At 33.4% G+C, this 13,183-nt stretch overlaps 1 protein-coding gene across 2 annotated transcripts in view; it reads left to right on the top strand.

The window, feature by feature from the left end:
- EEA1 (early endosome antigen 1) overlaps positions 1-13,183 on the top strand; it is a 142,878-nt gene that overhangs the window by 111,781 nt on the left and 17,914 nt on the right. For both annotated transcript variants that reach the window (XM_053662097.1, XM_053662103.1), the window contains 2 exons: positions 331-432; positions 2,392-2,586. In XM_053662097.1, coding sequence (XP_053518072.1) covers positions 331-432; positions 2,392-2,586 — 297 coding nt within the window. The remainder of the gene's footprint in view (positions 1-330; positions 433-2,391; positions 2,587-13,183) is intronic.

Genomic DNA, 13,183 nt, shown 5'->3' with positions numbered 1-13,183 from the left:
TTTGAAGCCTATTATTCTACTTTAAAAATTGCATGACAAGTTAATTATAATTAACATTGTGACATAAAAGTGTTCTAAAGTATTGCCTAAATATTATCTAAAATATTTATTGTGACTGTTGGTTGATGATAGAAACTCTTAGCCTTTCCCTGTCTCTCCCTTTACTGCTCTACTATGTGCTTGTTTTATAATCAAAGTGAGTCTATCCCATCTTAAAACACCAATGATTCTAGTTTATTTCTTTCTGTGGATCTTTATGTTTATAAACCAAACTTCTTAAACTTACTACAAATATCTTCTGCATAACAATGTAGTTTCCATTTTTTTTAGGAAAAAACTTGCAAAGAATTGAGGCATCAATTTCAAGTCCAGATGGAAAGCACACTTAAGGAACAGAATGAACTGAAAAAGTCACTTGAAAAAGAGAAAGAGGTAATATTTTTTTTTATTACATGAAGTATGTAAAGTATAAAAGATCTTTGTATTTTAAGGTGATATTTAAGTCTAAGGAAGGTTTATTTCTCTGAAATGTGGTATATTTATATATACATTTTATATACATTTATACATTTACATATACTTATACATTTATATATACATTATATATATACATTTTAAAGCTAAAATTTATGTTCTACTTATTACTAAAAAATTTGTTAGTGTACTACTATTACTAAAAAATTTGTATATATATTTATATATACATTTTATATACATTTATACCTTTATGTATATATTTATACATTTATAATACATTATACATATATATACATTTTAAAACTAAAAATTTATGTTCTACCTATTACTTAAAAATTTGTCAGTTTATAATAAAAGGCCCAAAATTGAGGATTATCATTAATAAAGGTGGCAGAGTGAGTCAACTAACTATTGAGTTATAGTTAGATAATCTAAATTAATGAACATTATTATAGTTGGGAAAATCTTTATAGACTTTCCATGGAAATGACCTTCTAAGGGCTCTTTATTTCATGGACATTTATATTAATGGTGTATTTGTTAATGGTTGAATAATAATCAAGAGATTTGTTTTCCCTATGGTTAATGCTTCAGTTGCTGTCTTTCAAGAACAAACAAGTAAATGAATAAATAAATTGTTTTAACATAAGGTTGTTATTTACTGAAGACATACGTCTAACAACTATTGTTCAGACATGTAGTTTTTTAGAGATCTGATTTGATAAAGCAGCAAAACCGATTGCTGACAAGTCTTTAATATGAAATGATGTTGGCTTAGTAGCCAAGCTCTGAATCTAGATTGTCCAGAAATATTTACTGGCTATGCCATTGATTAGCCTTGCTGTCTTGCCTTGTTTTAGGCAGGTTACTTAATCTCTCTTTGCTCCAGTTTCCTCAGCAGTACAATGGGGCTAATAATAAAATATATGTGATAGGATGATTGCCAGAAATAGGTGGGTTAATATATTTTAAAGTGCTTAGAACAAAATAAATGCTGAATGTTTGCTATTATTTTATTAGTGCTTATCATAGTATAATCATCATTATTGTTACTTTACCTGACTCTTATTTTACACAAAAAATGTTTTCCTTTGCATTGGAAATATCTGGAGTATCTGTATGTAGTACTGATACTTATTTTAAAAAGTATTGTAATGTTGAATATGTTCAAATGCTCAAATTAGTATCTTAATGAAATATACATAGGGCATGAAAACATGACTTTGGCTGAAAGGGTGGGAGGTAGCAGTAGTTCACTTTGGCCACAGAGAAACCTCAATATGAACCTTTTATATATATATATAAAATTTTGAATAGAAATATATGATAGTAGATTGTAAAAATAAGATAGTAAGTAACAAAATATGTCCAATTTCTCTAAATAAGGAAACTATTGAGTGGTATATTTCAGCATCATCAGACAGATACTAAACATATTTGCCAAAAGTGATTTTAATTTCTATCATAGTTAATATGGGGTTATTCTTTCTGATTAACCATGAGCAGCAGTCTCAGCATTTTGAGAATATTCTAGAAAGACATTAGGCCTTTGGCAGTCTAAAGAGTGATGTTGATATTTTTATTTTCTATGACACAAAGGGATACTAGTCTAGTTCATTTATAAGCTCTACCTAAGTACATAAGCATAAATTTAAATGGAAGTTAGGATTAAACAAATATTGAAGATTAATCCATTATGTCATCTAATACTGAATAGTGTCAATTATGAAAGTTCCATGAAAGTGAGGATTTTTTTGTTTTGTTTTGTTTTATTACTAATTACCTGTGGCCAACAGGCTCAGTAATTTCTACCTAGAATAGTGCTTGGCATGTAGTACTCAGTAAATGTTTGTTTGATGAATGAAATGATTTTATTCATTTTACTTAAATGATTGAAGAGATTTTTTCTTTTAGACTTCTCATCAGTTGAAGTTGGAACTCCATTCAGTTCAGGGACAACTCATACAGGCCCAGAATAATTTAAAACAAAAGGAAAAAGAAGAACAACAACTTCAGGAGAACATAAATGAGCTAAAGCAATGGACTGAACAGAGGAAAAAGCAAATTGAAGCACTCCAAGGAGAAGTTAAAATTGCTGTTTCACAAAAGGTAGTGATATGTTTGTTTCCTTTTTATGGGAAGAAAAACTTTATAATTAAGGTAATATGATAATTAAACAGATGAATTGCAACAAAGAAAATTTATATATGCTTAACATAGTTCTAAGTTAAATGTATTAAAGTACTTAATGATATATTTAAATATCTAAATCCATCTTTTTATGGCCAAGTAGCATTCCACTGTGTAATGCACCACAGCTTTTTTTATCCACGCATCTACTGATGGACACTTGGGCTGCTTCCAAATCTTGGCTATTGTAAATAACACTGCAATGAACATAGAGGTGTATATATGCTTTCAAATTAGTATTTCAGGTTTCTTCAGATATATTCTAAAAAGTGGTATCTCTGAGTCATAACGCAGTCCAATTTTTAATTTTTTGACATAACTCCACACAGACAACAGTCTGATGATTACCAGAGGGAAAAGGGGTGGGGGATGGATGTAGAGAGGGTACAGGGGGGATAAATGGTGATGGAAGTAGACTTGACTTGGGGTGGTAAATACACAATACAATATGCAGATGATGTATTGTAGAATTGTATATCTGAAACCTATATAATTTTATTAACCAATGTCACCCCAATAAGTTCAAGAAAAAAGAAAAAAGATCTAAGTCCAGATTCTTATTTGGTATAACCATTGTCAGATAATTTGTATTTAAAATTCTAGAACTAATCATTTGTCTGATAGACATAAAATGACCTTTTTGTAAATTAACATATAACTAACACTTATTAAGAGAATGCCTATTAGTATAACATTTCTAATGAATTTTATACAATTTCTAGAGAGTTTTAAAGGAATTTAAAAATAAATTATTTTTATTAAGGGAAAATAATGAAGAACAAAAATCACAAATTAGGTATTTTTTAAAAATTCAGCAGGGGAGATTTTATATAGTTGTAAATCATTTGATATTTTAAGTTATCATCATGGCTTTCAGTTCTAAACCTATTCTAATAGGTTTAGCATCTGTTTAAAGCATCTGTTTTGATTTTAAATGTTTTAATACTTGTCCAGATTAAGAGTTGATAAAAATGGACCATACCTGTTATTTGAACAAAATGAACATTTCCCCACCTTTGGTACATGCATATTAAGTGTTCCATGGAGAAGAGGGAGGTAAAATCCCTGCTATGTAGAGCAAATAAAATATGTCATATAATTAAAAGATAGCTATGATAAGAATATTGATTCTATAAATAGATATTTTACATTGACTACTGTTTTTATAATTATTATTATGCCACTTTATAAAAGTAATTTTCTAAAAATACAAACAAGCATAGACAAATTTTTCTACCCTTTGTATGTGTTGTTATATATAATCACAGGTTAGTATATAATTATCATAATACATATTTTGTTGTATGCTTTGGTATCTTGCTCAATTTTTTAAAATCTGTTAGACTTGTATCCAAGTATTCCCCAGATCTTCATTTTTATAGCATCATAATTAGTTAATTTAAAAAAACACCATTTTAGCATACTCTGTTTTCATTAAATTATTGGTTATAATAAAATTTCTTTCAGATTTATGGTGAATGTATCTTGCCTGTATCTTGCATGGTTTTACTAGATCAACAGGAAATGTTCATATTGGTAATTGTTTTAGTTCAGACTGCTATAGCGAAAAGTACCATAGACTGGGTGGCTTGAATAATAGACCTTTATTTCTCACAGTTCTGGAAGCTGGGAAGTCCAAGATAAAGGCCCTTGACTTAATCCATTTCTGGTGAGGGCCCACGTTCTGGTTTGTTGCAGCAGCCTTCTTACTATAATAACCTCATATGGCAGAGAGAGATTATCTTTCTTATGTTTATTTTTATAAGGATCCAGAGGACTCTACCTTGATGACCTAATGACCTCCCAAAGGCACCACTTCCAAATACCATCACATTGGGTATTAGTGTTTCCACATGTGAATTTGGGAGTGGCAAGCATTCAGCCATAGCAGTAGTTCACTTATGTTAGTATGGATGGTAGAATAAGGAACACACTTTTTAACTTTGGGAAGGACAGTATTTTGGGGAGTATTGGGTAGATAGCTAGTCTCTGAAAATTAGACTGGGAATTTAGAATAACTGGAGAATCATTGAAAGGCAAGAATGGTTAGGTTTTGTTGAGGAGTATAGCATCATGGAAAGAAGAGACATTTTGGATCCAGGCAAATCTTAATTTAAATTTTATATAACATACATTAGATATATGCTCACAGGGAAGTAAGTGATTTATCTTTCTGAGCTAAATAAAATGGAGTAATAGAACTGTGGTAATGATGAAGATAATGTATTCAAAGCACCTAGTACTGTTCCCAGTGCAATATGGGAGCAAAATAGTTGTTGAATATTATATGCAAGTTTAGCAACCTATGACCTAAGAGTGTCAGTGAGCATGATAGGTTAGTGTGATGGTCTGTGACAAAGTTATCACTGGTCTACAGTGAAATAAGAAAACAAGAATAATGTTTACATGGGTGTAGATGTATATTGTGTATATGTACACACACACATTTTATATGTATATATTTACATCTAATCCTATTTTTATTTACATGTAATTATTATATAATGCACATGTATACACTTATATACAGTGATATATATATGATTATTTAGGAGCCATTGATCGAGGATCCAGCACACAGGCCGTAAGTCAACAGTTACTGTACCCACTTTATTCAAACCCTAGTGCGGGAATACAGAATGAATAGTATATGACCTCCTCCTCTCAAGCAGCTTATAATTTAATGAGGAAGCTAGTATATAAAGAAAAAGCTGTGATAAATGAAAATGAAACAAGAATTTTAAGTAGAAATATAAGAAAAATTATAATTTAGTAAAAATTTTGACTGCCTTTCTGATGGGACTAGCATTAGAGCTGGGCCTTTAAAGATAATTATTATAATTTTACAATTAAAAAAAGTGGAATTCAGGCATTTCAAAGACAGGAAATAATACAAGCAAAATTTGCAAAACTTAATGTCATTTCGAATATTAGCTATTGTAGTGCATGGTAAATGGAGAAATGAGGGGAGATTTAGCCACAAAATTAGATGAAGCCAGGTCTCAGTTCATGTATGTAATTGTTTCCACTTTAAATTTTTAATATAGGAGAACTAAAGGTTATTAATAAAGGAGAAATGTGTTCAGACCTAAAAACATGCAGAAACTGTTTTTTTAAGAGGAAAAACTTATGGTTTACTGAAGAGTAAATTGTAAATGTCTAAACATCCTGTATTCTCCTTTGGGGCTTTGGGTTTACTGCTATTAAAGCAATTATCAAACTGTTGCCTTGATCTGTTTAAAAATTTTTTGTTTTGATATCCTTACCTGAGGACATGCTCACTGATCCTAGAGAGAGGGGAAGGGAGGGAGAGAAACATGGATGCAAGAGAAACATCGATCAGTTGCCTGTCATGTGTGATCTGACCAGGGTCCAAACGCGCAACCCAGGCGTGTGCCTTAGGCAGGAATTGAACCTGTAGCCTTTCGGTGTACAGGACTGATGCTCTAACCTACTGAGCCAGGGCGTTTTTTAAATTTTTAAATTTTTAATAATTCAACTTTCCCACTGCCAGATTTGAGTTCTTCAGAGTTAGACAACTGTGTCTTTTCACAAATAAGCTATCATCACTATTTTTAAAAAATGTATGAATGAATCATTCTGTCAGGATAAAGGTAATGAAGGCCCAGATATAAGCCTGAAGGGCCATTATGGTCATTGTTGAGACTTCACAGAGGGCTTAGTTGAGAGCCATGAAGGTTATAAAAAAAAAGAACACTAGGTCTCTGAAAAATGTTAAAGAAATTAAGTAGTGTTCTACAAAGAACATATATTTGTATGTATATCTGTGTGTGTGTATAAATACAGCATAGTCTTCAACATGAAAAAAAGATGTCCAGGCATTTATCATCATAAAAAAATGTAAATTACAGGAAATGAAAGAGAGGTAATATGGGATGTTACCAGGTGAGGTGTAGGGAGATCAACCCCACTTTTCTCCATAGACAGTTAGCACCACCTTCTGGCCACCTGCCTCCTTGGTCTCTATCCGTCCTCTTCTGATTTCCCACTGCCAGTCTTGATCCAGTCTATCTTTTTCTCTTATGTGGGCCATTACAATAGCCTCTTGATAGACATTTTGGTTTTTCCACCTCATATCTATTTTTCATTCATTTATTCGAAATATTACTAGGCACCTGTTTTATGTCACTGCACAATTCTGGGTGTTAGACATATAGCTGTGAACAGAAAAGGAATGTGTTCTCATGGAGCATACACTTTCTTGGGGAAACATAGTAAACAGGGTGATGCAAAAGATAGCAATGAGGCAGAGTATCACTAAAGACTGAGTATCTCAGAAGCCTCTCTGTGAACAGCTTTGTGCTGCTACATGGAATACAAGAGCTATCCGTACAAAGGTCAGGGGAGACAACTGGTGCATAGACTTTAAGGCTAGAACAGCTCAATATTTTCTAAAAAGACTAGTATAGGTTAAGTATAGTGGGAGAGAAGAAGCATAATATGATACAAGCTCAGAGAAGTAGGGATCAAAGCATATACATGCCAACTTGTAGATTATAAGACTACAAAGAATGATATACTTTGTTCTAAGGACAATTAGAATCAACTGGAGAGTTTTGAGCAGAGAATAGTACTGTCTGACTAAAGGGAGATAAATAAGCAAGCAAAGAAAGCATTGAAAAATTATTGCAGTAATTTAGACATGATGATGGCATGAACTAAAGTGTTAGAAGTGGATGATTTTGTATAATTTCTTGGTATTGAGTTTTATAAGTTCTTTATATATATTTGGATATTAACACCTTATCAGATATATCAACAAGTATGTTCTGTTATTCAGTGGGTTGTCTTTTTATTTTGTTGATGGTTTCCTTTGCAGTACAAAAACTTTTTAGTTTGATGTAGGTCCCATTTGTTTATTTGTTCTTGTATTTCCCTTGCCTGAGGAGATATATCAGAAGAAATATTGCTATAAGCAATGTCTGAGAATTTACTGCCTATGTTTTCTTTTATGAATTTTATGATTTGGGGGTCTAACACTTAAGTCTGTAAACCACTTTGAATTTATTCTTGTGTGTGGTAGAAGACGGTGGTCTAGATTCATTTCCTTGCACGTATCTGTTCAATTTTCCCAACATCATTTATTAAATAAAATATCTTTAGCACATTGTATGTGCTTGTTTCCTCTGTCAAATATTAATTGACTATAAATATGTGGGTTTATTTCTGGGCTCTCTGTTCCATTGATCTGTGTGTCTGTTTTTATGCCAGTACCATGCTGTTTTGATTACTATGGGTGTAGTATAGTTTGATATTAGGTAGCGTGATTCCTCCAACTTTGTTCTTCTTTCTCAGGATTGCTGTTGCTATGTGGGACCTTTTGTGTTCCATGTAACTTTTTGAAATATTTGTTCTAGTTCTGTCAAATATATCATTGGAACCTTGATTGGAATCGCATTGAATCTATAGATTGCTTTGGGTAGTGTGGACATTTTAATGATGTTACTTCTTCCTATCTATGAACACAGTATGTGCTTTCACCTATTTTTATGTTCTTTTTCCTTGTTTATTGTCGTATAATTTTCTGAGTACAGGTGTTTTGCATCCTTGGTTAGGTTTATTCCTAGATATTTTATTCTTTTTTGTAGCAATTGTAAATAGGATTGTTTTCATAATTTCCCTTTCTGTTACTTTGTTATTGGCATATAATAATGCAATTAATTTCTAGATATTAATTTTGTATCCTGCTATTTTGCTGAGTTCATTTATCAGTTCTAGTAGTTTCTTGGTGGAATCTTTGGGGTTCTCTATGCACAGTATCATGTCATCTGCAAATAAAGACAGTTTTACTTCTTCTTTTCCAATTTAGATGCCTTTTATTTCATCTTCCTGTCTGATTGCTGTGGTTGGAACTTCCAGTATTAATGTTGACTAAGAGAAGTAAAAGCAGACATACCTGTGTTGTTCCTTACTTAAGGGGAATGTTTATAGTTTTTGTCCATGGAGTAAGATGGTGGCAGTGGGTTTGTCATATGTGGCCTTTATTATGTTTAGGTATGTTTCCTCTAATCCTACTTTACTGAGAGTTTTTTTATCATAAACGGGGCTGGATTCTATTAAATGCTTTTTCTGCCTCTATTGATATGATCCTGTGGTTTTTTACCTTTCATTGTGTTTATGTGGTGAATCACATTTAGAGATTTGCAAATGTTGTACCAACCTTGCATTCCTGGAATGAATCCCATTTGATCGTGGTGTATGATCTTTCTGATGCATTGTTGTATTCAGTTTGCTAATATTCTGTAGAGAATTTTAGCATGGTATGTTCATCAAGGATATCGGCCTATAATTTTCTTTGTAGTGTCTTTTTCTGGTTTTGGAATTAGGATAATGCTGGCCTCATAAAATGAATTTGGGAGCCTTCCCTCCTCTTGAATTTTGTGAAATAGTTTGAGAAGCAAAGGTGTTAGTTCTTCTTGGGATGTTTGGTAAAATTCACTTGTGAAGCCATCCAGTCCAGGACTTTTGTGTGTTGGGAGTTTTTTGATTACTGCTTTAATTTAACTGGGTATAATCTGTCTATTCAGATTCTCTGATTCTTCCGGATTTATTTTTGGAAGATTGTATGTTTCTAGAAATGTATCCATTTTGTCCAGGTTGTCCAGGTTATTGGCATATAGTTGTTCATAATATTTTCTTACTATCCCTTGTATTTCTTTGGTGTCAGTTGTTATTTGTCCTCTTTCATTTCTGATTTTATTTATTTGGGTCCTTTCTCTTTTTTCTTTATGAATTTGGTTAAAGGTTTGTCAATCTTACTTATCTTTTCAAAGAACCAGCTCTTGAAGTCATTGATCTTTTGTATCATTTTTTTACTCTATTTTGTTTATGTCTTCCCTGACAATATTATTTCCTTCTTTCTACTCACTTTGGGCTTTGTTTGTTGTTTTTTTCCAAGTTCCTTTAAGTTTGAAGTTAGACTGTCTGAGCTTTTTCTTGTTTTTTTTGTTTGTTTGTTTGTTTTTTTGAGATAGGCCTATATTGCTATGAATTTCCCTCTTCAGACTGCTTTTCCAGTGTCCCATAGATTTTGGATTGCTGTGTCCTCATTTTCATTTATCTCAAGGTATCTTTTGATTTCTCTCTTGATCTCATTGTACAGACCCATGTATGGTTTAGTAATATGTTATTTAGCTTCCATGTCTTTTCTTGTTTTTCAGTGTTTTGTGATTGATTTCTAGTTTCATAGCATTGTAGTCAGAGAAGATGCTTTCATGATTTCAGCCTTCTTAAATTTATTGAGACTTGTTTTATGTCCTAACATGTGGTATACCCTAGAATACATATCTTATGGGTTGAAAAGTATGTATATTCTGCTGCTTTGGTGTGAAATGCTCTGAAGATATTAATTAAATCCATTTGATCTAGTGTGTCATTTAAGGCTGCTATCTCCTTGTTGAATTTCTGTCTGGAGGATCTATCCATTGAAGTCAATGGGGTGTTAAAAGCCATGACTATGACTGTATTTCTGTTGATTTCTCTCTTTATGTCTATCAAGATTTGCTTCACATATTTAGGTGCTCCTATGTTGGGTATGTGAATATTTACTAGGGTTGTATCCTCTTGTTGGATCATTCCCTTCATCATTATGTAGTGTCCTTTGTCTCTTACTATAGCCTTGGTTTTAAAGCCTATTTTATTGGATACGAGTACTGCTGTCCTGGCTTTTTTGTTCCTTTCCATTTGCATGAAATATTTTTTCCATTCCTTTACTTTTAGTCTCTGTGTGTCTTTCAAAATGAAATGGTCTATTGGAAGAAGCATATATGTGGGTCTTGTTTTCTTATCCATTCAGGTATCCAGTTTCTTTTGGTTGGAGCATTTAAGCCATTTACATTTAGATAAATACCTGCTTAGTGTCATGATATTGTTAGACTATTTTCCTCTGTTTTTTTCTCTTCCTCCTCCTTCTTTTCCTTCTCTTCCTCCCCTTCTTCCTTCATCTCCTTTTCCTCCTCTTTTTCCTCCTCCTCTTCCTTCTTCTTCTTCTCCTGTAACATTTGTTGCAGTACTGGTTTGGTGGTAACAAACTCCTTTAGCTTTTTCTTATCTGAGAAGCTCCTTATTTCTCTCTCAATTTTTAATCACAGCTTTACTGGGTGAAGTAACCTTGGTTTTAGGTCCTTGCTTTTCATCATCTTGAATATTTTATGCTTCTATTTCTATTTCATGCTTCTATAAATAGAAATGTTTCTGTTGAGAAATCAGATGACAGTCTAATTAGTGCTCCTTGTAGGTAACTCCCTGTTTTTCTCTTGTGGCTTTTAGGATCCTCTTCTTGTCTATTTAAGCCTTGTCATTTTATGATATTTTATGTTGTGCTTTCACGTGGGTGTCTTTGAGTCTATCTTGCTTAGGACTCTGAGCTTCCTGGGCTTATGTGTCTTTTTCTTCAGCAGGTTAGGAAAGTTTTCAGTCATTTGTTCAAATATCTTCACTATCGCTTGCTCATTTTCTTCTCCTTCTGGTATTCCCATGATGTAGCTGTTGTTACACTTAATGTTGTCCAAAATGTTTCTTAAGCTCTCCTCATTTTTCTTTCTTTCTTCTTTTTTTCTTTTTGCTGCTATGCCTGGGTGTTTTTTTGTACTTCATCTTCCAAATCACTGATTTGATCTTCTGCTTCATCTAACCTACTGTTTATTCCTTCCAGTGTATTATCTATTTCAGATAGTGCGTTATTATTTCTGACTGGTCCTTTTCTACAATTTCTGGGTCTTTTTTCATGTTGTTGAGTATCCTTATAATCATTACTCTAAACTATCTGATAAATTGCTTGCCTCCATTTTGTCTAGTTCTCCTTCTGGAGAATTCTTGTGGGTTTTTTTTTTTTTTTGGTATCTGTTTCTTTGTCTTCCCATTTTGGCTGCTTCTTTGTATTTTCTGACTTAGTTGTTAAATTAATCAATGATAAAGCCTTAATCTGTAACCAGCAGCCCAGTTTAAGCTCCACAGCTTGAGGCAAAGTAATTCCTGTGGGCGGGGCTATTGCTTCCCCTCAGGCTGATGCCACTGGGAGAGGAGTGCTCTGCCTGAGAGAGATGGCTCCACCAGTATGGGGAATGATTTAGCATGGGGACCCTGGCAGCTTTTACTTCAGTTTTCTCCTCAGAGCCACCAACCCTAGACTTTCCTCAAGTACCTCTAGTCCATTCTGCCCTCCCTTTGCTAGAGCCCAAGGTAAACTGCTGTAAATGAAATGTTGTGCATTGGCCCTATAAAAGGGTCACTGTGTCTTTAGCCATTTTTCCCTGGCAGACGGAAACCCTGCTGCTTTTCACAGCTGGGTGTTATCTGGCCTCCTTTCTGGCTCTGGTGCTGTACACTGGGGCGCCCAGCTTGGAGTTCAGACCTCACACTTCTCAGGGGGACCTCCAAATCACTGAAATATCCCTCTGGAACTTCAGCTGCTGCCTGTGGGAGCCCAGCCAGCCTGTTTGCACCTCCTCTCTACACGGTACCAGTCTCATTGCAATGAAGTGGTTTACCTCTTGTGTCCTTGGCTATAAGGCTTCTCTCCAGCTAGTGTTCAGTTGTTATTCTGGATGATTTCTCTACAATTCTAGATCATTTTGTAATTCTAAATTGGTCCTGGGAAGCTACAAAGGTTAGTGTAGCTTCCACTTACTCCTCTGTCATCTTGGATCCCCACCAGTTTTTGTAAGTGTTTTTTAAATGCATGCTGGTAGGACAGCTGTCATGATATAAACTAATAAAATTGTTTCTAATGAAGTTAAAGATAAATAAGTGCTTCTAGAGCCATCTTACAAAAGAAAATAAATCAATTTTTTTGACAACACAATAAATTCAGGAGTCGGTTGTAAATAAATATTTAAAGCCTTGAGTCTAGTTGAGATCTTCTAGAGAGAGACTGTATACAGAAGAGAAGAAGGCCAGGAACAGAAACTTGGGACTCTGTAATTTTGAGAAGTCAAACAGAAGAACACTATCTAATAAAAGATTTTAAGAGGGAACAACCAGTGAGGTAGGAGCACCTAAAACATAAGGTGCCTGGAAACCAGGCTGAAAATGTTTCTGGGAGGAGACATCCTCACCTAATTCAGGTACTGCTGGGAGGTGGGGTAAGATGTGAGCAACGACGTAACTATTGGATATCCAATAACTATAGTTATAGTTATGTGAATAACTGTTGGATATTGCAAAAAGATGGTTGCAGTTTCATTGAAGTAGTATGTTTAAAAACCAAGTGTTTATTTGCATACCATGCATATATGTATTTTAATAATGCATAACTTGTGCATAGCTTCTGAATCTTCTTAAAGTCTAACGACAAGTTTAGAAGTTTAGAGGAGTTGAACCTTTGAAAGACTTTCTTTTTCTGCCTTGATGTTAACAAAGATGACCTATAGAAATTTCCTTAGCTTTTTTTTTCTAATTTCAAGGAGAGAAAAATTTTAACACAGTAATAGCTTTTTAATTTCTTTCATGTGCAAATTTTATTCAGTTTAACTGTTAGCTGTTGTCATTTCCCACA

The sequence above is a fragment of the Artibeus jamaicensis genome, unplaced genomic scaffold (genome assembly GCF_021234435.1).
Source record: "Artibeus jamaicensis isolate MK-2021 breed Jamaican fruit bat unplaced genomic scaffold, CSHL_Jam_final contig_1028, whole genome shotgun sequence".
NCBI lineage: Eukaryota > Metazoa > Chordata > Mammalia > Chiroptera > Phyllostomidae > Artibeus > Artibeus jamaicensis.
Note: the sequence above shows the minus strand (reverse complement) of the source record. Positions and strands in the feature narration are given on the sequence as shown.